This window comes from Eptesicus fuscus, chromosome 14 (assembly GCF_027574615.1).
Source record: "Eptesicus fuscus isolate TK198812 chromosome 14, DD_ASM_mEF_20220401, whole genome shotgun sequence".
Taxonomy (NCBI): Eukaryota; Metazoa; Chordata; class Mammalia; order Chiroptera; family Vespertilionidae; genus Eptesicus; species Eptesicus fuscus.
Window position 1 is genome coordinate 16,213,478 of NC_072486.1, and position 25,325 is coordinate 16,238,802.

At 39.9% G+C, this 25,325-nt stretch overlaps 1 protein-coding gene across 1 annotated transcript in view; it reads right to left on the reverse strand.

Moving 5' to 3' along the window:
* Window positions 1-25,325, reverse strand: part of HDAC9 (histone deacetylase 9) — a 379,234-nt gene that overhangs the window by 113,166 nt on the left and 240,743 nt on the right. Inside the window, exon 20 of the mRNA XM_008148368.3 lies at window positions 7,172-7,290. Within this exon, the coding sequence (XP_008146590.2) occupies window positions 7,172-7,290 (119 nt within the window). The remainder of the gene's footprint in view (window positions 1-7,171; window positions 7,291-25,325) is intronic.

Genomic DNA, 25,325 nt, shown 5'->3' on the forward strand with positions numbered 1-25,325 from the left:
ATTCCCTATATTTTCTTGATAACTTCATTAGCCACACATATGCTAAAAGATGATTCTTAGTCACACAGCTATGCTCCATGTGCTTACTAATGCACTGACCTATCCTATATAATAAAAGGCTAATATGCAAATTGTCCCCATGGGCAGGAGTCCGACCAACTGTTAGATGTGCGCTGACCATTGTGGGCGGCGTGAAACATGGCGGGCGTTAGTGATGCAGCGCTGGCAGCGGGCTGCAGTGAGGCACTGCCGGCCCTGATGGGCCCGGCCCAGATGAGAGCGGGCCTGCTGTGGGATGGTGGAGCAGGTGAGTGGGCAGCACCAGCCCAAGGCAGGTGCAAGCAGGGGCCCCTATCGCCCTGCCGCTTGCCCCACAGATGGCGATCAGCAGCGGTGGTGGGGGGCGGGGTTCGGGCAAGGCTGGCACGCAGGCGGCACCAGGCCAAGGTGGGTGTGAGCAGGGGCCCCAATTGCCCCACTGGCCACCCCACAGATCGGCCCTGATCTCCGACCAAGCCTAGGGACCCTACCCGTGCATGAATTTATGAATTTCGTGCACCGGGCCTCTCATGATTTAATAAATTATTTGCCTGACTCTCCTTTGTATTTGTTTGATTTGTAAAATTGGAAACCAATTATTTTAGTTAGCGAGATCATCACAATAAAGAGTCAGAAACTGCTGTCATTGAGATTTTAGTCAAGGAAGTACAATTTTTGTCTGAGCTAATAGCAAATGCACATTAAGGGAATCCACTATCTAAAATCTCTCCCTGCTTGCTTGTTTGTTTAAATTGTTATTTTAATTTTTACTTTCTTGGGATTCCATTAAGTCATTGCAAGCCTTGAAAGAAAATAGAAAATGGAAATCTAAGCTACAATTTTAGTTACGGTTTTTGACTGGTATTTTCAAAACAATATTTTAAAAAGTAAATCACTATATTTCTTTAAATCTAAGGTATCATCAAATACAGCACAAAATAACTATGGCCATTTTTAATATACCATTATAAAAATAAAAAGAACATAGCTAATCCAACAATGAAATGTCATCAAATGTAAGAGGCATCCCTTACAATTCAGACTTGTTAGAATAGGAAAAAGCGCATTTTAGCATCAGTGAAATTCAGGACACATTGTGCTCTCCTGTTGCAGCTGGCATCTTCCCTCGGGGCAAACACTGCTTATGTATTTTCTTTTCAAAAGCAAGGTTGATCTGGCCCCAGTTAGGGTACAGTTATAGTAATTTTGCTCTTCAAAGTTAAGTAGTAGTCATCGTAGCCTAAGGATTGTTTCATGACATCAGTAACCAAGCAAGGCAGATGGAAAATATTCTTCTACAATTTGGTATCTGAGTTGTCATGTGGTGTAAGGAAACGGGCAATTGAGGGAGAAAATGAAGGTAGGGTACTAGTAAAACGTGGAGCGCTCATTGAATACATCTTTTGGCTGTCATTTCAAAATCAAATCATTCCCAAATCTAAGCTTTGTTATTTTTTAGACACTCAGATTTTCCCCCTTAAGTAGCTATGCTGCTTCTTTATGTTGGCCATTAGATGTACACAAGGTAACTATGCTGCATAGACATATTTATGTTTATAAATATAAATGTCCTGCAAATCCACTTCCTCCTATCTTTGCAGGGGCCTCCTCCTTGCTTCTGAGTAGAACAAAGCTGGTATGTGAAAATTTTGAGCCAAAGACTAAGTCCCTGATTGGTTCTTCTGTAGAATGCTCCATGACAAATAGCAAGTATGATCTGCAAACTGGTAAGCTCTCATATATATTTGGAAAGCTCTGCTGATAATTTTGACTTGAAAAATTTCATTCAGATAAGTAATTTATTGTTGAGAATATTTTCCTTTTTTTCTGCATTTTAGAATATATTTCTACAGTAATTAAAAACTCACCTGGACAGCATGGCTCAGGGGTTGAATGCCAACCTATGAACCAGGTGGTCACCATTAGATTCCCAGTCCAGGCATATGCCCCAGTGCAGGAGGCAGCTGATCAATGATTCTCTCTCATCATTGATGTTTCTATCTCTGTCTTCCTCTCCCTTCCTCTCTAAAATCAATAAAAATATTTTTAAAAAATAAAAAATAACAATAACACTGCCAGGATGAAATCAATGTTTCTTTAAGGTCAAGAAAACAATCTTAAGAAGCTGAGTGGCATTCCTATTGTCATGCCAAGAACCCATGCCAGGACTGTCACTATCTACTGGATTACCAGACTGTGCTTTCAACTCAGGGCATAGTGCTCTCCATAGTCACCAATAGTAGCCAATCAATTGGCTTTGAGTAGAAAATCATCTTTTCAATTTAAATGTAATGTCCAAAGTATTCTTGAAGACACCTTAAAATAACAATTTTTTAATCTATCTGTCAAATGACTTCTAGCCCATTTCCCCTCTTAATGTTTGGATTAGACCGGAAGAATATTAATTAGTACAAACAAAATGCTCTTTGACAATTTTAATGGGAAAGAAGGGGTGTGATATGCAGAGCATAAAATGGTCAAGAGCAGAGGAAAGACTCGAGGTGTGAGTGATTGTGTTTGTGAGAGATAAGGGATACGGGCTGTAGTTTGAGGAGCAGTTAAGGAAGATAGAGGCATTCCTTCCTTCTTTAGCTACCTCCCTCATATCGTCAAGGGCTACATACTGAAAGAGAAACAGAAGCCCAACCTGACTCAAACAGCCAGCAGGAGGTAACACCCAGGCAAGAGAAAACCTGTGAAGTGATGTTCACTTCAACATCATTTATAATCGTGAAAACCTGGAAACAACGATCCATTAATAGGGGGACAGATAAAATACCTAATAGTATCCATCCATAATGGCCTAATATAGAGAAAGTAGAAGGATATATCAATATTTCTGAGTGTATGTAAAAAAAAAGATATTAAAAGCAAAACAAACAAGTTCCATAAACTATATGCACAGAATAATAATTTAATACTTACCTTGTGCTACATTTGGAAAATTTGAAACCACACTCTCGAAAATAAATATAATACTGTATGGTGTATGTGTGTGTGTGTGTGTGTGTGTGTGTGTGTGTGTGTGTGTGTGTGTAAGTACTGGAAAAAACACAAATTGTGACATTGTTTAGGAGGGGAAGGACTTAGAGGCAGTGATTTTTATTTCTTTTATAAACAAAAGACTTGGAGTAAATATAATAAAAGTACCTAGCTGTTGCCAGTTCTAAATGGTAGAAATCATGAAGTTTGTTAGTACATCCATCCATCATTAGCAGCTGAAACAGACCAGCATAGCTTCATTTGTTTAACAAGGTTTATTTCTTGGCACCTATTTGTTGACTGGTTTAGCACTTAAACTTCTTAGGGATTTATTTTCAGAGGATCGGCTAACATAGGAATTTGTGTTACTAGGAGTACTAGTAACTTGCAGCTAAGTAGGAATTCATTTGTACATGTATCTGCCCCACAATGGTGCTCTCTCCCCATCAGACATTCACAGGGATAAAGGGAGGAAGAGGATCACTAAAGAGGATAAACCGTTCTATCAAGGAGAAGATGCTAATGCAAGACTCTAAGATGTGTTATTTGATATTTTCCCCAACTATTAGCTATTCTTTGTCAAAATCCCACTTGTGTATTTGCTGAGGGAAATGGTTTCTATCTCAAGAACTGTAAACTACTTCATGTTTATTAAAGAAACATGTTTTGTAATCAGATGTTGCTATCATATTACAATGACTTTTGCTTATTTCAAAGAAATGAAAATATTTATTCACATGATAAAAACAATTACAACATATAAATTCACTACCTGCAGCCAATGAAAGTGCAGAATATGTAAATGTGTTGAAAAGGAAGAAAAATATATTTTTTTGTAAAATAAATTTGAACTAAAGAACCTTTATTATATTTTTCAATGATGACAACACAGTAAAGCCAGGGGGTGCTGCAATATGGTGAATCAATTTTATGCAATTTTATTGTTTGAATATGGCATTCAGTTGTCATGACAACTTCTTAAACTGTAACTGGAAGGTAATCAGATGGAAATGAGAGTATTTTAAAAGAGAAACTGATAACTTCAAGGTAAATTTTGAGGTGGGGCTTATGGTAGGACACAAAGAGACTTATTTCTTTCAGCTTGGGCCCTCATCCGGGTGGTTAATGGCAAGAACACCATCAATTTCAAACATTTAATTCAGATAATTTATTTTAAACTTTATCAGAAACAAACCTGAATATTTTTGTTGTAGTTTCAAAGAGAACAGTTAATATGTAAAGAAATGAGAAAAGAGAGAAAAAAAATAGTACTAACCAATAAAAATAGTACTAGTTAAACCACCTCTATATTTGGGCTGAAACTTCTGTCATAGTCTCAACCAATTCTTTAAAACAATATTAGGTAGCTAATTAGATGTTTAAAAACAAAACCATTAGTTGTTTTGACTTTATCCTTTCCTTTCTGAATATCAAACAAAATTATTTAAAAATATTTAATGTGCTAAGACAATAACATTTTAACATCTCTGCCACGATCACAAAACCACTCTTTAAAGTCCTTGAACATTCTACTTGGGACAAGGGAGAGGTTGTATATCAGAATGGGAAAACATTAGGAGAGGAATTTGCTTCTATAATTTTCACCTACTTTTAGATTAAGCCCATTTCTAGTCTCATTTTCGGAAGATGACTTCTGACATGGGACAATGAAGGCCCAATATTAATGGTCTGTGCAGAACTTTCAGACCAAAGCAATACAAATGCATCTGCCAGGTGTTAGAAATTGAACAAAGAGACCCAGGGTGAGCTATTTGGGGAATAAGGATACAGCTGTCCAGTAATGCTAACCTCTGCCCAGTTAATGTGGCAGCATCTCTAGAAAACACAGCTGGCAAACTCAGGCCTGCGGGAGATGACATATACAAACAGTTGCCCAGATGTTATGCTCTGTTGTTTTTTTCTTTAAGTATCAAAGGGCTAGTCAGTGTCTATCACAGACTGTGCTAAGTGTCTTAGCACCAAAATGGCCTCTCTAGTGTGCATCCAAGTTCTCTATTCTCATGCATTTTAGGAAACGTTTTCTCTTCAGTGAAAAAATCCAGTAAGAGTCTTATGCAATTTTACCTAACTATAAATTCAGGATAAGCACTTTGGTTTTGCCCCAATTATTTCAGATGATAATATAAATTAGGTTTCTCATCTATAAAATATGTGAACTGTTTTTAGATACCCTTGGCTACAATCTCCTTGGGTTCTAAGATTTCCTCTCCTCATTGTATATTTTTCCTTATTAATTACAGGTACTCAAGAAAGGGCTAGGTATTAAATCACTTAAAATGTATGTCTGTTTTTCTTAGTAAAATATCACCTAGTAAGGATGCATATAGCCTGTTGATTAGAAAAAACATAGAAGGGAAGAATTAGGTAAGGAGAGGCGGGAGGGTGGGGAGATTATAGACAATCGTATCATGGCATAGAAAGCAATGACCAATGTTCTCCAAAATGGATAAAGACACACAACATAAGGAAGGTCTTGACACACTGTACTGAAGGTAACAAGAAGTAAAAGACGTGTTTCTTATGTCAATAACCAAAAGGAATCGCGCTGCTATTACTTGGTATTCTACCTTCCAAGATGTCATTTGGTATTTGAACTTGACTTGGCAACAACAATACAACAAAACCACAATGAACAAATGAGCAAGCAAACAAAAAGATTAATTCCTTCTAGCTGATTTTGAGAAGTGGACTTGCTACCACTTGCTTCCTTGGCAGGGAGAAAGACCCAAATACATATATTCCTCTGATACTTCTCACTCCTGAGGGAGATTCTTGTATTTAATAACAAGGAACACCTTTTCTGGATTTCCATCATTGTTCCATGTGTTTTCTGTTGTTTGGGTTTACCTCTATTTGGGGTATAAACTCTTATTTTTCCTTTATTTGGACTAACCTATTAAACCTCAAAGGAGGTTTAACTGTAGTGGAAAGATAAACTTCCGTTTGAGTGGAATTCCAGGAAGAAAATTAAAGTGTTATAAAGGCATTTGATTTTACTAAATATCTTTCTATTAGACTGTACAAAAATTGTGAATTATGTTTTGTCTGTGATTGTGGAGTTGCTTCTCTTAATATGTTTCCAATAGACAATAAGGCACTAAGAACCCTGGGTAACGAATAGATGTTAAAAATAGCTACTACCTAACAATGTTACGGGAACAATTAGAGTGCAGAAAACTCTCTCACATGAGATGCCAACTGAAAACAAAGGCTGGCATGATGCTGGTTCTTTGGTTCCTGTCCAATTAATTAAACATGCTCTATCCAAATTCATCCCTCTCACTTAACACTATTTGGATTGTTATTTGATTTGTTGGTTTTCATTCCCCCTCAACCCACTAAAAAAACCACAACGATGGATCTTATTCTCTGTGTAATTTTTCTTTTCCCTTCTATTCTTAATAGCTATCCAGAGTGCTAGCAAACATTTGTATGCATGGATTATGCATATGTCTTGCTTTCTCACTCAGAGAACAAGGAAATAATTCTTCAAGAAAGACTCTTTCTAGCCAAATTACATTGTCACATCAATCAAAAACAACAAAACACAAAAAATTCATTTGTTCATTTGGTAGCTAGTTGCTAAAGAACACAGCCAAAAATTTAATCTTTACAACACAACAGAAGATCCTGAGCATTGCCCATAGGCATGAACAGAGTTTGTGAGCTCTGGGAACCACACTTTCAATTCAAAACCAGAGAGCACAGCATTATTGGGAAATAGCTTTTTTAACTTCCATGTACAATGGAATAAAAACAGTTACTTCTATTCTCATTGTAAAAAGTCCAGTAGCTTTTCTAGACTCATGACCTTTTAGGTCATTCAACATATTTTAAACAGAAGCTCTATCACTTCTGCCTTTAAATGGTAACACGGGACTCCTGAAAAACATAAAGATTCTGAATTGTCCCCCCAAGTCCACCAAAGGAATCAAATTAACTTTGTTTTTCTTAAAGGCCAATTTCCACAAAGAGTTGAATCTGACAGAGCAGTAAACACCATCTGAATCATTTTCAACGGTCTCAGGTCTCACCTAACTTTATTAGACATGCAAAAGGTGCTATTTTAAAGACCTAAAAGATGTTATTACATCATAGCATTTCACGAGGCCCTAAAGGATCCACTTACATTTTGCTGTCACTTTGTATCCCCCCAGAGGAGGGGCGTGGCCTTCTATGGCATCAAATCCAGCGGAAACTAGGACCAAGTCTGGATCAAACTCTTTGGCCACAGGCATCACTACAGTCCTGCGCAGTAAAAAGGCAGCCAGTTACACACGGGAATGGCGGACACCTTTAAAAATTTTGCAGTGAAAAAGACTTGGCACAATCTCAAGAACTTCCCAAGAATAAAGAAAGCGGGAAAGGAAAATGCTATTTCAATGGATCAAAAGCTTATCATTTCCTTAATACCGAATCAGTTATTTTAGCATCCCAATTTGTCTTTTTTTCTTTCATCTTTGTTTCTCCAAATTTAAAAAAAAAAATTGCTTTGCAGGTACATTCTCAAGCCCATCATTTCACATGCACATCTGTGGCTGTTTTATCCCACTGCCTGCCTATAAAACACCGCTTCTTCCAGGGGAGTGACTAATGTTTCAAGGAGGAAAGCTGAAGCATCAGTGAAAACCCGGCTTACTCCAGTTAATGAGAACTTGGTGTAAATTTGAACTATAAATTTCTTTTGGGGAAAATGTTGCTTTTCCAACTAAAAAAACCCCACATTTTTAAATACTTGTCATGGTAGGGGGTGACTCTTGCAAAGTAAAAACATGAAATTCCTTTAATAGAATCCAGACCATAATGTTAAGTAGTCCAAGGTCAGAGACGCCGGGCATGTGGCAGTCTCATCCATGACAGCAGCCTGCTGGCCCCACTTCTTCAGCCTTCACATTCACCTCGTCGGCCTTCCCAGGCCTCCCTAGTCCCTTACTCCTCAGTGCTGGGTTTGAAAGACAATGTCTAATGAATGCAATGAGGCTTTATGAAACCTAAACATTTTATGAATGCAGACCATACATAGAATTCAAATTTTCAAAACAGTTTAACGAAATGGGAAAACTAGAGAGCACAGAAAACTTAAAAAGTAGTAAAGTCTCTATTGTGTTTGGAAGAAAGGACTAAACCAAATATTAAAATAATTATTCTTGAGTAGTGACATAATTATTTTAAATTTTTTATATTTGCAAATTTCTACTAATATCAGATTGATAGTTTAAATGTTTTGCATGTAAACAGAAGGTGAAGTTACAAAATAAAAACTTACTTATTTGAAACTTACCTAGATGGAGACATAAATGAATAAAATGTTTTTCATAACTCCACTACTATTATCTATACTAATAAAAGCCTAGGTGGTGTCTCACCCTCATGTCATCACAAGATGGCCGTCCCCATGTCGTCACAAGATGGCTGCCACAAGATGGCCACCCCAATGTCATCACAAGATGCCTGCCCCCATGTCATCACAAAATGGCCCGCCACAAGATGGCTGGCAGGGAAGGGCAGGTGTGTGTGATAAGGCCAGCAGGGGAGGGCAGTTTGGGGGCAACCAGGCCAGCAGGGGAGGGCAGTTGGAAGTGACCAGGCTGGCAGAGGAGGGTAGTTGGGGGCCATCAGGCTGGCAGGTGAGGGCAGTTGGGGGTGATCGGGCCAGCAGGGGAGGGCCGTTGGGGGCGATCAGGCCAGCAGGGGAGGGTACTTGGGGGCAATCAGGCCAGCAGGTGAGGGCAGTTGGAGGCGATCAGGCTGGCAGGTGAGGGCAGTTGGGGGTGATCAGGCCAGCAGGGGATGGCAGTTGGGGACGATCGGGCCAGCAGGGTAGCAGTCAGCCATCAATCAGGCTGGCAGGGGAGTGGTTAGGGGGTGATCAGGCAGGCAGGCAGAAGTGGTTAGGGGCAATCAGGCAGGCAGGCAGGCGAGTGGTTAGGAGCCAGCAGTCCCAGATTGTGAAAGGGATGTTCAGCAGTCAGACATTCCCCAACGGGTCCCAGATTGGAGAGGGTGCAGGCTGGGCTGAGGGACATCCCCCCAGTGCATGAATTTCGTGCACCGGGCCTCTAGTAGAAATATAAAAGCTTAATCCCTCAAACTCATAGATGTGCATGTAAGTGACTTCTGTGGAAGTCCTTCCAACAATTGGAAAGCACTTATGAAATGAAACCCTCCCTGGAAAAAAGCAAGTATAGTGAAGGAAATGAGAGGCAGGACTGAATATAAGAAGTTAAAGAAATGCTAGTTGGCTAAGGGGCCCAGGAGTACATCCCAACACCTTCACCGCCTTTCCTCTGAGCCAGTTACCAGTGTTTATTCTAGGCAAATTAATCAGAGAGTCTCACTTAAGAAACGGATGTGTCTGGAGAAAGCCAAGACTTCTAGTGTGGATACTGTTGCCCCAAATACAGTCTTCCTTATTTATCATTTAAGGAGATTCAGAGACTATGAGCCATCTTCAGGAATGCTCACTCCAAAGTTGGGTTTGGCCATCCACATGCTCTATCCCACACCAGCTGACATGAGCTCCCAACTGACCCATTTACACAACCACAGGGAAAAATGACACCAGTTACTACTTTCATAAATATTCACGTCAAAGCAGAAATTTCCCAGCATATAAGCAGAGCCAGTAGTATGAAGAAAATGGAAAGATTAAAATAAACATAAATATAAACAACGTTAGAAAAACAGAGATAATTCAGGCAACAGAAATAAGAATCTCAAAGAGATTCAAGGAAAGATTTTATTTTTAAAACACAGACATGCTGTTATAAAAAAGAACAAAGAACAAAGGAAGCACTTCGAGATTAAAAACTACAACTGCATAAACTAATAGAGGGACTGAAAAAATAAAATTGAAGTAATCCCTCATAAAAGGAAACAAGTGAATAAACTATATAAGTGGGAAAATATGAGACATAGAGGATCAATGAAGAAGTCCTATATTTGATTAATAGGGTCCTTGAGAATGCTGAGAAAAGCGAAAACATTTTCAATTAATGATAGTAAATAATTTTTAGAAACTGAAAAATAATTCAAGTCTACAGATCTGATTAGTCCAACCAATGCAAAGCTCTGTATATAAAAATGTATACATACTTAAACATATTCTAATAAGACTTAACCTTTTGCACTCGGATGTCAAGTGTGACTCAACACGGTTAGCATTAGAATAAAGGAATCGAGAAAAAGGCAAGCGAGTGCAAAGGGTTAAAATCCCCAGAGATCCTTACAAAAGAAAAAAGTCACCCTCAAAAGAGACGAAGAATGAGATTGACATCCAAGTCCAATCAGCAACACTGAATATCCCCACATTGTGAGGGAAAATTATTTTTAAACTTTAATTCTACTGCCAGCCATTACATACTAGCAATCAAGTATGTTACTTACATAAAAAATACTTTAAGATATTTAAGGACTCAGAAATTTAATTCCAAATCACCCTCCCTGAATAATTTCCTTGAAAATGTACTTCTGCCACTAAGGAAGTAAATCAAAGAGACAGAAAGGCATAGGACCAAAGTAGTGGACAGACCACAGGAGAGCGATAAAGAGGGTCCAGTGATGATTTGTATATGTATTTATTTGCTAGTAAACAGATGATGGAAGCAATGATAAAGGCATATATGCCTTGTCATCATCACCTGCCCTCTGGAAATTCTGTCATGCTGTCAACCCTTCTACTCTTCCCTACAAATCATCTCCCAGGTGAGACTCATACTAGAGGGTACAATGAAATTATAAAAATAGAGGGAGACAAAAATACCACCATGACTACTACTAATAAAAGGAGACATAGATCATGTAATCAGACACTAAACACTGTAAGGAGAAAAGGATCCCATTCTGGATTTCCTTCCAAGAAATGTGATTCTGACTTGGAACCTCCCTAGTTAGAATCAGGTCTCTGGATTTCTTTCTTCTAGTCAACAGACAAAGAATTGGCTGCACTGAGTCATGTGTTGTGCTTCAGCAGAACCATGCAAGCGACCTCCCGTGACTCCCCTTGGTGTGTGCTGAGTGCACAGTGTAGGATGTTACTCGCTCATTGGGTATGCTCAGTGCAGGGGAGGACTGCTCTGGCTTTAAGGGAAACGGAAGGCATTTTAAAGCACATGAAAGCATTATACCCCATAGAGTTACTCAACAATATCCTAGTTTGAGTTACTCAACAATATCCTAGTTTTCTTTCAGAACTCATTCATGAGCTCCTGTTAAGTGAGAGGCATTGGGATTATGCCAGCATTCAAAGATATGAATAAGTGGTAGCTCTGCCCTCAAAGAGTCCATAACTGAGAAGGATGTGCCCGTGGAAAGCCAGTTTGTTAGACTTTGGACTTCATTCTGAGTAAGAAGGGAAACAAGGTGGTTTGATGAGAGCAGTGATGTGATCAGATATAGATCATTTCGGTCCTCGATGCATTTGAAAGTGTCCTTTAGAATTCCCAAGTCTTTTTGACTTCTGAGACAGCAGATTCTGAACCCCGGCATAATGTATAATGGCATATTATAATCATGCAAATGTGGATTATAGGTGAAAAGCCAAGCCTATATTTTTCTTTATAGCTTAATTGTACATCATTGCTGAAAAGCATCAGATTATAAAATTGCACATTTGCAAATGGCACAGGACTCCTGTTCTTTTTAGATTTTTCTAAAAAAGGCACATTACAGCGGGCACACTTTCTCATCCATGTGTACGTGCTCCCAAGGGAAACTCTTCCTGACAGTTCCTGCTTGGACAAGTGGTGGAGGCAGCACCTCAACGAGCTACCACTAAGCAGACTCCAGGGAGCGACTGTGGCTGCTGGCGCTTCATGTTGCCCTCAGGACTGCACTCACCACTGGACCAGTCCCCTTCTGGGGAAGCACCAAAAGAAGGCACACGGAAGTGGGTCAGCACTGAGAAACACATTGAGTGTTGCCTCCTGCATGAGCCCTGACCAGGGCCCAGGACAGGGAAGAATCTCAATCAAAGTACGTGCTCTTGACTGGAATTGAACCTGGGACCCTTTGGTCTGCTGGCTGAGGCTCTATCCACTGAGCCAAACTGGCTAGGGCTATCTATAATAATAAAAACAGAATATGCTAATTAGATCAGACAGCCAAATGACCTTCCGGACGTCATTCCGGACATCCTTCCAGATGAAGCCACAGCAGCAGGGGCCGGGGCAGAAGTGGTTAGGGGTGATCAGGAAGGCAGGCAAGCAGTTAGGGGCAATGAGGCAGGCAGGCAGAGTGGTCAGGGGCAATGAGGCAGGCAGGCAGACGAACGGTTAGGAGCCAGTGGTCCCAGATTGTGAGAGAGATGTCCGACTGCCAGTTTTGGCACAATTGCCCGCCCCCACAGTGCACAAATTTTGTGCACCAGGCCTCTAGGTTCTTTATATAATGTTTTGTCTACTTTCCTCTCCTGTGTCTACATGCCTTTTCTTTGTCTCTATAATTCTGCTCAATATGAATTTCCTCTTATCTCAATGTATTTTTGTTCACTGATTTAGGTATGTTCTGTGTCTAGTTCTTTTGCATTTGTACAAATCAAACATTAGAATAGGAACTCTGTCCGGACAAAGGATATTATTCTTCAATCATCTTACGTTGATGAGCATTGGAACACGTGTGAAAGGGAGGGAGAGGGGGGAAGGTGGGGTTTCCCCCAAAGCTTGTAAAATAAGGGACCAAGTTCTGCAGCACCTGCCACTGAGTGCCATCTCAAAACTGAATTCTCTGGCCTCAGTTACGACTGTAGAAAGATCAAAGGATTCCAACTCAAGACGCCGGGTTCTGGTTCTTGGCACTGCTCCTAAATGTATGACCTTAGTAAATTGTCTTCCCTCATCTATTAGTTTCCTTAACTATAAAAGAGGGTGGTAGAGGGATTCATCTAGATCAGTGGTCGGCAAACTGTGGCTCGCGAGCCACATGCAGCTCATGAATCGCGGTTTGTCGCTCTGTTGACTAATGAGTTTGCCGACCACTAACTAGACTCTCGATTCCAATAATTACAGGCTGTTGTTGTTCGTTGTGATTAAGCCCCTATCCCAGTGGTCGGCAAACTCATTAGTCAACAGAGCGGCAAACTGTGGCTCACGAGCCGCATGGGGCAAGCCGCAGTTTGCCGACCACTGATCTAGATGGTCTCTAAAGGCATAAGGAGCTCCCACAAAATATTTTTTTTTTTTTTATGTCTCAGAGCTAAGATATCAAAGGGACTTTTTTTCTTCTTATTTCTTTCTCTTATATTTGATAAGGAAAGTCATTGCCTGGAGGGTGGGGGGTGAGAATATTAGTTGAAGGTGGTCTAAAGGTATACAAGCTTCCAGTTATAAGTTCTGGGGATGTCATGTACACCATGATGACTCTATTTAACAATACTCTATTGAATGTTTGAAATGTGTTAAAAGTAAATCTTAAATGCCTCACCACAAGGACAAAAAAATTGTCACCTTAAAAAAAAGCCTTATCCAGTATGGCTCAGTGGCTAGAGCATCAGCCTATGGACTGAAAAGTCCTGGGTTCGATTCCGGTCAAGGGCACATGCCTGGGTTTATGGGCTTGATCCCCAGCGGGGGAGTGCAGGAGGCAGCCAATCAATGATTCTCTCTCATCACTGATGTTTCTATCTCTCTGTCCCTTTCCCTTCTTCTCTGAAATCAATAAAGATATATTTTTTTAAAAAGTGTCACCTTGTGAGGTGACTGATATTAATTAATCTTATTGCTGTAATCAATTTGCAATACATGGTTCAGCAAAAGTAGGTTTACAGTTGTGAGTATGTAAAACAGTTTATTCTTGTATTATTATTTACTAGAGGCCCAGTGCACGGATTGGTGCACCAGCGGGGTCTCTCTGCCTAGCCTGCAGGGACCGGGTGAAACTGACTCTCCGACATCCCCTGAGGGGTCCCGGATTGCAAGAGGGCACAGGCCAGACTGAGGGATCCCACCAGTGCACGATTGGGGCTGGGGAGGGACCTTGGCAGGGCTCCAGGGCTCCGGCCCATCTCGCCCAGTCCTGATAGGTCGGACCCCAGCAACAAGCTAACCTACTGGTCAGAGCGTCTGCCCCCTGGTGGTCAGTGTGCATCGTAGTGACTGGTCAAAGGGTCGAACACTTAGCATATTAGGCTTTTATTATATAGGATTAATTAGTGTATTATTTTCATATGAACAACTGTAAACCTACTTTTACACCAACCTTTATATACTTATATCAAATCATTATGTTGTGCACTTTAAACATTAAAAAGTTATATATCAATTATATCTCAATATACTATTTTTTTTAAAAAACATTGCCTGAAGCTCAACATTTTTTTTAAACCTTTATTGTTCAAAGTATTATATATGTCCCTTATCCCCCCACATTGACCTCTCCCATCCCACCCCTGCCCTCTACCCCATGCTATTGTCTGTGACTATGGTTTATGCATATACGCATGAGTTCATTGGTTGATCAATTCTGATCAAAATCTTTATTACATACTCACTGACTTGACATTATATTTTCTGATTTCAATTCTAAGTATGTCTTTCCTTTGATGACTGGGGACTCTAGAGTCAAATGCAAATCACTCTAAGAACAAAGTATTTATTCCTCGTGCAGAATAAATATTTTTAAAGACACTGGAGTTCTCAATATGGATTTATTTAGTTTATATTATTATTTTGCTACATTAAAATGCTGATTATAGTACTCTGTGTTTTTTTTAAAGAATGAACCCTTGATGAGGATAAGGAAACTATGTACAAACCACATACTTTAAAAATTGAAATAATAATAGGTCTAAGATATAATTATATTGCTAAATGTGTGTATATCTTAATACCACGCAATATATGCTAGGAACATATACCTTAACTAAATAGCTATGTATATACATATATGAATATAATATCTAATAGTATATACAGTCATAGTCCATAAAGTTCATTCTTTTAATAAGTGTTTGAAATATGACATTTAGTAAGTTTATTTTGCTTTAGAACGTTAAAATGTCATTGCTAATTTTAGAACTCTGTCATTTAAGAAGAATGAATACTTGAAGGGACTAAGGGACTTTCCTTGCCTAAGATGTGTCATATGGCCAGTAACAATTCTGACTAATTCAAAGTTATTACTCAATGTGTCTGTGAGCTGAGAGCTGGGAGTAAAACTTTCTCAACAATAACTCTTCCTGGCTTTTGGGATGCTGTCAATGAGTGTCATATTGTATTTATATTATTATATTTGCTGTTCTTCTGAATGTGTAATGATGCTGGCTTTCTATGCAGACTCCACTCAAGCACAGCAAGCTGAGAAAAATTATAAGATTGCTAGCCTATCAAAATCGATAAAGTGAATCTTCTGTAACTACCATAAACAAATACAGTGGTAACAAAATTAATAGATTTTGCTTTTGTTGAACTCTATTTTGAAATTTGGTATAGAAAAATTAACAAACCCAAACCAGGAAACTCTGAGACATGCTTAATTTAGAGTTTTTAGAAGTCACTCAAGAGTTTATATTAAAATTTTATTGAAATGAACATTCTTTACTTTGCAATATAGAATGAAATGTATAGATGATTATATATGTCCATTTCCAATCATTATTTTATGAAAGTACATAAATATCATGCATTTTAATATGCCAAAAATGTGGCTATAATTTTGCAACAGTGGTTTTCAAAAAATATTTTATTATGATTCCAAATGTGAGTCCTGTAACTTACAGATGGTCTTCCGTCTTTGGTTTCAAAAGTATTGCTAAATCATTTATTCCAAATTTGCAAAAAAGTGAGGGCTGGAAAAGAACAAATGGTCTGCCACCATCCAATTAACAAAGGACTGAGTCATAGGTAACCTCCGCTGAGGCAAAGGAGGAAGGACTACGGTCTTCTCCAAGGTTATGCACCACTGATTCCTTCTTAAACCCCTTGAAAATGCCTGTAACTCCCCAAGTAGAATGCGTTTTTCATGATGGTTACAATGAACAGCTATGGAGATGCTAGGCCCATAACATTTTAAAGTCAACTTATCTTACCCCTATTTCATTTCATTCCTCCTCTCATCCTTCCTTCTTCCCTCCTTTGTTTTCTCCCTTCCTTCTCTTTCCTTTATTAATTTTCTAATTTCTCTCTCTTTTTAGAACAATTCATTCTTAAAGGATATGAAAATAACTTAAGAAGACTTTGGAAAACTTTCACACAAATCAGCTCACAAAATTTCCAATTTTGTCTCCTTATGTGAAGACCAACTGGATAATCAAGGAAGAAAGTATATTCAAAGAACAACATAATCCACATATTCAGGAGGAGAGGCAGAACAAGCCCCTGCAACATGTCTCTTTCCAAATCTTTGTTTATTTTTGTTTCTACAGCAACCTTGTGATTGTAAAACACTGCTATAATGAGTAGAAAAGAGAACACCGATGACAGCAAAATGCTCTTGTAACTGAAATAGCAGAGAATTGTTCAGAGAATTCAGAAAGTCTGACTTTTTTTAATGGGCTCAGAACAGGACTATGTCTACCTAAGTCAATAGTAAATTTCTCCTCCAAAGGGACAATAAGATGCTTATGACACATGCGCTTGGAAACTTAATTATGTGCCCATTTCTTGTTATTATTTTCTTTATCCAAAAAATCCCTGAAGAGATTTTACTACCATCAAATCAGTCATAGGGATTTCTCTGCTTTCGGTGGGGTGCAATGGAGAGCTTAGTACACATATTGCATTTCCCATCACCCTAGGAGCACAGAATATTCTTTCTGTAAAGTTTCAAATGGGCCTCTCTTTGGTCTTTGCACAAGTGATTGCATTCCATAAAATATTACTGCATGAAGCCAAGGGATCCTGGTTAAAAATTAAACTCAGTATCCCAATAAAATTCAATCTAGAATATATATTCACTCACACACACACACACACACACACACACACACACACACACACACACTTTAAAGAGAATGTTAGCCATTATATTTATTCTCAAAAGAAGAGAAGATGGAGCTTTGTAGGCATCAAAAGAAGGAAAAAGAAAGGTCAAACTTTACTGTAAGTAAATGTTCTGTGGTTTATAAAATTTACAAAATAAATTACAGCATGACATCCTTTTCAAGGAACTGTTTGTGTCTTTGGAAAAAGTGTGTATTATTTTTGGTCAACTGCACCTTTTGATGTGGCCTTTCTGAGGGAGACGGCATCATCAAGATTTTTTTTTCTTTTAATTGCATAAAAATATGAGACAAACAAGACAAAAGGCGAGCCCATTTAGTAATTTAAACCCGTAAGACTATCCATAAAGAGACCGAGAAGGAAGGAAGAACTTGGAGCTGAATGAAATCTGAATTGCAGACTGGGTACCTCCTCCCTCAGGAGACCAGCCCCAAATCAAGTTTTCATTTTATTCTCATCTAAGATGACAGGCGAGTAGGATTAGTCCCAAAGCTCAAGAAATAACCCATGTATGTTGGAGGCAAGCTAACTCTTTTCTTCTAGAAACAATACAATTATCAACCATTTTGATAATGTGCCATATGCCGAGCATGGAGTTAGTTTATATACTATCTCTAATTCGGAAATGCCTACAACATATCTGAAATGATGTATTTTGATCCCCCATTTTATAGATAATTAAACTGAGACTCAATTAAGCTAAAACATTTTGTCAAGCTGATTCAGCAAGTAACTGGCATGAATTGGGATCCAATCCCAGATTTGTCTGAATCCAAAGACCAGGTTTTCACAAAGCTAACAATTTCACTGCCTTGCACTGCATTATTGGATGACAAATCAATGTTCTAAAATGCTATCATTCTGTGAGGAAATGGAGGAATATCACTATGTATCCAACTCGTCACTTCAATGTTTCTGTGAGTTAGAAAGGAAGCAGGGATACTATGCCTCACTTTACAAGAGATGGCAGAAATGAGACTGGCTATGAACATTTATTCTGCAGGAACTTATTTCCAGGCACAATTCCAACCACAATGTTCATTCCACTAAGGAGCGTGGACTTTCCATGGTGTCCTGGCAGGGTAATCGGTATTTACTCTTTAAGTAGTTATGACAAACATATAACATACCACTAATAAGTTAGTTAGACTATGGATTGTCGGTTGAATTAGCACCAAAAAACAACAACAACACCAAACAAACAAAGAAACAAAAAAAACACACCTAAGTACACTCAAACATTCCACATAAGTGTAAAAATATGTTGATCAGATCCATTTTCCAAAAGCCTGGCTCCATATACACAAATAGCTAGCTATGTGTCTATTTTCTAAAACTTGGATGTTATGGTGGCATGTGGATGCTGCTGTAGAAATACAGTGACATTCCAAATGAGCATCTGAACACTTGGCAGAGATTCCAGAGGATAAAAAGCTTGAAGACTAATCTTCCTTTGTGCATGCATGTTTGTCTTACAACTAAATAATCTTCTACAATCATCTGTACAGCAGTTCTGCACCCTCATGTCAAAAAGATTTAAGTTGACTTAAAAAACCTTTCCAAGGAGCAGATATTCTATAAATATTTTCAAATTGATTTGTGTACATCATATTCCTGTTTGAAAACAAAGCTAAAGCTGACTCTGGCAGTTTTCTTCTTCATAGGTTTATTCATTCATTTATCCACCAAGTATTCATTAAGCATCTACACTGTACCTCATTGCCAGCTGGACTTCATACTATTGTGACAGATTCCCATACTTAAGGAGCTCACATGGCATATGTGAAATAGATCTATAAATAAATTTCTCCCAGTTCAAAGTGATGTTCTCTAATACCGATATAGATTTTCTTACTTCCATTTCAAAAGAAGTACCTTAATATATATATATATATATATATATATATGTTATTAATTGTCCTTAGGGAATAGAGGAAAGCTTTGTAGATAAAATTATACTTGAGTTGGATGCTTATACAGTAACTCAGGGGCTTCAAAATTCTCAAAATACAAGCAACAACAAAAATTTCATTTTGTAAACGAACACATACTCTGTTCTTCTCCCTACCCCCCTCTCATACACAATAAAACATCTTTCATGAAACAATACTTACACCCTTACATTCCCTATTATATTCCACTCCCCATTCCAAAAGAGCCAGTCTTGAATAATAAGTTGATTTTATAACATTTTAATGAAGGGCAACTCACAGTTTAAAAAATACTAGGTAGTTTAAAAAAAGAGAATCAAGTTATCCATTTGATGAAAATTCCAGACAAAGGGAACCTCACGTGCCAGTCATGGAATGACGGGTACAGAAAATGTTAAACATTTCAATGGAGTTGAATCACCATGGGCATGGGGGTGAAGAATTGAAAACTGGAATGGAAGAATCAAATCAAGAAAGAAAAACCCAAGGCTGAGAGTTAGGAGAAGAACCTAGGACAGACTGAACAACTAGATTGTTATGTACTTCCAAGGAGCATAGCTTCATGGTCTGACAACAGTGATCCAGCAGAAATCATTAAGGTAGAAAATAGCACACCACTATGTTAGGGAAAGATAGTTATGTGGTGAAAAGCCCAGAATGCAATGAGACAGATGACAGGCACAATAACAGAGATCTCAGCCAAGGTAGATTCAGGGGGAATGAACTGCAAGGGGAAGTTATAAGAGCTATCCCTTAGAAGGGATTTGAGTTAAAAACAAAAACAAAAAACCTGGCCATACAACATATAATCCTAGTACATCTAGAATACAGGGCTAACGATGTGGAGTACAATGCTCTCCCATGATGCTGGGCAGGGGCAATGAGATGTAAGTATGTTTAAGCTAGGCTAGGCTAAGCTATGATGTTCAGTAGATTAGATGTATTAAATGAATTTTCATTTTTATCAGGATGTAACCCCATTGTAAGTTGAGAAGCATCCGTACATGAAATCTTACAAGAATTTGCCAATTTATTTTCCCCAAAGAACATAATTTAAGATTTAATATTTACTCAAAGATATAATACCAGAATTTTTAGATTGTCATATTCACCCTAAAATCATTACACTGTCTTTTGTTAAAAGGATAATGGGGGATGATTTTTTTTGGTATCTCCAGTTTCTAACTTTTCTTTAAGTTATATCATATTACATTCTTATACCAGCCCAAATCCTACCTAATAATAGACAAATATGCAAATTGACTGTACCTTCGCTATGCCCACGATTGGCCAGGAGGCGCGGGGGGGGCGGGACTCAGGGTGGCCGGGGTAGCTGATTGGGCCGGCGGGACGCTGAGCTGCGTCGCCAGCAGCGGCACGAGCTCAGCGTCTGCGCCATGTCTGTGCTGCGGCACAGAAGGGGCCTCTGGGGCAGCGAGCTGACGTCCCGCCGCGCGGACCATCAAAAGCTGGGGAGCTTAGTGCCTGCTGCCTGAGTGGACAGGCACTCAGCTCCCCCGCAATCGAAAGCAAAAGTGTGGGAGCTGGGTGCCTGTCCGCTCAGGCAGCAGGCCTTTCAGAAGCCTCCACCACGCCGGAGGCTTCTGAAAGGCCTGGTGCACCAGCGATCAAAAGCGAAAGTGCAGGAGCTGGGTGCCTGTCCACTCAGGCACCAGGCCTTTCAGAAGCCTCAGCCGCGCCGGAGGCTTCTGAAAGGCCTGGTGCACCAGCAGACAGGCACCCAGCTTCCCGCGGTCAAAAACAAAAGCGTGAGAGCTGGATGCTTTTCCGCTCAGGTACCAGGCCTTTCAGAAGCCTCCGGCGCCTGGTGCACCAGCGGACAGGCACCCAGCTCCCCTGTGATCGAAAGCGAAAGCGTGTAGGGCACCCTACATGTGCATGATTCAATCATGCACTGGGCCTCTAGTTATGAATATAAACCCTTCTATAGGTTCATGGGTCTATGATCAACCACTGAGCCACACCAGCTGGGCCCATCTATTCTAATAAAAGGGTAATATGCTAATTAGACTGGGTGACCGGACATCTTCTGGATGTCCAACTTTATTCCAGACAATTAGGGGGTGACCAGGCCGGCAGGGGGGCAGTTGGGGGATGGCCAGGCCAGCAGGGGGGCAGTTTGGGGGCAACCAGGCTGGCAGGGGAGCAGTCAGGGGGCGATCAGGCAGACGGGGGAACAGTTAGGGGGCGATCAGGCAAGCAGGCAGGCAAGCAGTTAGGAGACAGCAGTCCCAGATTGAGAGAGGGATGTCCGACTGCCGGTTTAGGCCCGAGTCAGACATCCCCCAAGGGGTCCCTGATTGGAGAGGGTGCAGGCCAGACTGAGGGACCCCCCCTGCACGAATTTCATGCACGGGCCTCTAGTGACTATTATAAATATAAATCCTTCAAGGTCCCTGACATACAGGGACCTTGAGCCAGAATCCGAGGCACTCCATCTTTTGAGGAGTGGAAAGAAGAAGTCAACTAAGAAAAAGTAAAAGAGAATGAGCTTTTAAAATTCCAAGAAGAGATCAGGAGATCACAGTGCAACAAAAATCAAGAGGGGAATAAATGATCCAATAAAAATCAAAAGGGGTACACATTTCAAGACAGAAAATATCAAGTTACCATGAGATTGTGACATATGACAATAGGCTGAAAAAAGTCACTGGCACATTGAATGCAATGAACAGACCAGCCCAAAGAATAGCTTTAATTAAAAAAAAAAAATAGGAGCAATTTGAATGAATGATGATGATATCTGAATAATCAGACATAGTGAGTTATTTTCATTGCAGACTTTGGCTTAAAACAATTCTACAGCAACAAGCTATTACAGTCCATGACAAATGAATATTATGTGTATATCAGTCTGTATCCCCATGACTTCTAAAGAGTCCAAGAGGCCCTTCTCTGTTTTGAGGTCAGGCTGTGAGCAGGGGGGTGTCCTGGAGAAGAGTAACCTTTGGGCACAGCCCCATTCAGGCCTTAACCCCTAACACTGTTCTTTTTCACCTTATTTCCAGAAAAAGCCACATTTTATGTGCCTAAGAATTATGATGCCCCGATGTGGTGATTTTCAAACATTGGGTCACAAGAATTTTTAAAACATGCAATACTGACTATTTAGTCAGGGGCACTGACCTCTTTTCCCTTCGATTGTCAAATAAAAAAAATGACAGCAGCCACATGACAATAGTTGTCCAGTATGAAAGAATAAAAATTATCCTTTTTTTTTTTTTTTTTTTTGGTCAGATCTGCAAACAATATAACATTTTTTGGCGTGTGGCAGAATTTTAGTAATTAGTGTATATGTGCCATGAAAAGGAAAAGATTGAAAATCTCTGCCGTAATGTAATGTGTGAATCTTAGAATATATTATATCAAAACTAGAGGCCTGGTGCACGAAATTTGTGCACGGGGTGGGGGTGTGTGTCCCTCAGCCCAGCCTGCACCCTTTCCAATCTGGGATCCCTCTCACAATCCAGGACTGCTGGCTCCCAACTGCTCGCCTGCCTGCCTTCCTGATTGCCCCTAACTGTTTCTGTCTGCCAGCCTGATCACTCTCTAACCACTCCCCTGACAGCCTGATTGATGCCTAACTGCTCCCCTGCCAGCCTGATTGTCCCTAACTGCCCTCCCCTGTAGGCCTGGTCACCCCTAACTGCCCTCCCCTGCAGGCTTGATTGCCCCCAACTGCCCTCCCTTGCAGGCCTGGTCCCTCCCAAATGCCCTCCCCTGCTGGCCAAGTTGTGGTGGCCATCTTGTGTCCACATGGGGGCAGCCATCTTTGACCACATGGGGGCAGCCATCTTGTGTGTTGGAGTGATGGTCAATTTGTATATTACTCTTTTATTAGATAGGATATCTTTAGGTATGAATTGTAACTGGAACAGCTTAACAAGTTAGGAAGCCTACTTCAAAATAATAATGATAGCAAATGGCACTTTGTGCCACACCCTATTCTAAATACATTACTTAAATAAACTCATATATTCCACACAGAATCCTGGAAAGTATTCTTATGCATGTTTCCTATTTTGCAGATGTGAAAAACTGAGGTACAGAGGGCTTAACTGACTTGGCCAGGGTTACACACGCAGTAAATAGAGGAGCTAGGGTTTGAAACCAGGCTCAGGTTCTCAATAATTTAAGTAATTAGATTACCTGCTTTACAAGAAATACTGTGGCAAACTACAAAATTGGTTCCCCCAAAAGAAATAGTTTGTGCCAGAATTGAGGTTATACTTAATAGTACTGTTCAGCAGAACATGTTAATAGAAAATGATTAAATCACTGTGGTATTCCCAAAGGAAAATGCACATGAAATTCTGTGTCCTGCCATTTATCTCACAAACAAATAACCTGAAATTAAGGGAAGATGCTAAGGCATTTATAGAAAATAGACTTCTTTTTGCCCACTCCAAGTTTAGTTGTAGAAAATGAAGTTGTATTTACACAGCTTCTAAAGTCAATCACATTCACACCATTGGAGGCCATTTTTTATGGAGTAGCCAAGAGTGGTGAGGAGACTGCAGCATGCTCAGCTGTCTGCTCAAGGTAATGACCAAAATAGCAAAATGCATTCTGACTTTTAGGGTTAGTTTAGGAAATGAATTTTGATATTCAGGGTTAGTTTAGGGGTTAGAGTCAAAATCTAACCAGTTCCTCCTAGTTTTTGGGGGGCTGTAAAACCTTTAGCTTGGGCACTGTTGCAATATTCCTCAGGACCAAAGTATTATAAAAGCTCCTTCTTCCTAAAACATGCATTTTAAGAGAACAGCAGGATTCGGTTCCCCTAACCAACAGCCCCAACTGCAAAGACACAACATATGTTGGTCTGTGTGCAAAGCAAACATCAGCCCTGCTAATGTGGTCTGGGCCAAATTCTTCATAATTAAGACATTTATTCCAGTGCAGAGTCAAGGTCATTAGAGTGAAAGGCTGTAATGCTTACAATTATTTCGCCCCTCGCGTTTCTCTGCATGAAGTCAAGGAAGAGGACGGTGCACAGGACTAACAGGAGGAATGTTTCCATTCCTGCCAGGGTCTCCTGGTACTGCAGGGGCTCAGACACAGAGACGGAGTCAGTAGTAAAATCAGCTACCGTTTGGTTAAACAGCTTGACCTGGATTTGGCCAAGGATCCCCCTCCCCTCTCCTCTTCTCCCTCGTGCCTCCTGACCTGTGCAAGGGAAACATTAACTGACAGAATGGCAAGCGAAAAAGTAAGGAGCTAGCAACCACAGCCTAATTAAATTTAACATATTAAGAAGTGGTGAAACCACAGGCAGCTGAAAAGGAGTGTTCAAGTTCAGCACGGCCATCGTTTCTAAACCCAGGGGGTGCGATGAACTCTATGAACAGCATCTGCAGGGGGCAAGCAGGAGAGAAGAGCCCATGGCCAAGTCCTAAAGCACAATGATCCCTAGCAATGACAGGAAGGAAGAGAGGAGGGCTGTTGACAGGGGTCCAGGTAAAATAGAAATTATTGCAACCTTTTCTTTTAAATAGGGAAAATGTGTGTTTATGTCAGGTTCACAGAGAATAGCCGCTAATCAATTAGTCAAGCTTTCAAACCCCCTTTTCTACAATAACACGATGCTGGGGCAAGACAGATCTGTGGGGGCTGTATATTTAGAAAAATTTGCTGGATGTAATCTAGTTTAAAGTGCCCTGGGCTTGGAGTCAGACGACCTGTGTTTGAAACCAGGCCCTGCCATTCACCGGCTGTGTGATGGAGGCATGGCCTTTGTTTCTCTGGTTTCAGACTCGGCCTTGGAGAGTACTGTGTGGTGGGATTAAAGGATCCCTTCTAGCTAATTCCATCGACATCTGAAATCTGACTCCAATCACGTTAGCAACCCATTGCATAAGTTTTCCCATTATGTTATAAAAGCATTATTTTAAACTTCTGTGATATTCAAAGTATTTAACAATCACAAGACCTGACCAATTTGTACAGACACTGACCACATTGCCTTCTTTGGGGGTTTAAGTGTAGTGACAACATGTACAGACCATAAAAGCTATACTGCCAATGACCATGATGAAGTCCCATTTCATGAATTCTATCAGGAATTGGAAATCATGGCATTTACTATTTTTGCTATCTCCTTGCTGTAATGGCTCCTTACTCCCATCCATTTAAAAATTACCCCTGATTTGATGATTTAGTCCTCTATTAGACTTTTTTTTAAAATTTTCCTCCTTTATTTGTTTTCTTTTAGCATTTCATGCTCAAGCTTTATAGCTTGTCCTTACTTCCCTGTGTCTATACCCTCTTATCTGTCCTCACTTAGCCATTTCAATACTTTCTTTACTACATACGGACCCTTTTTTGTACTCTCTTTCTAAAAAGTTAAGTTCTTGAAGTATTATGGACTTGTTTTCTATACTATAAATTGCAATAATAA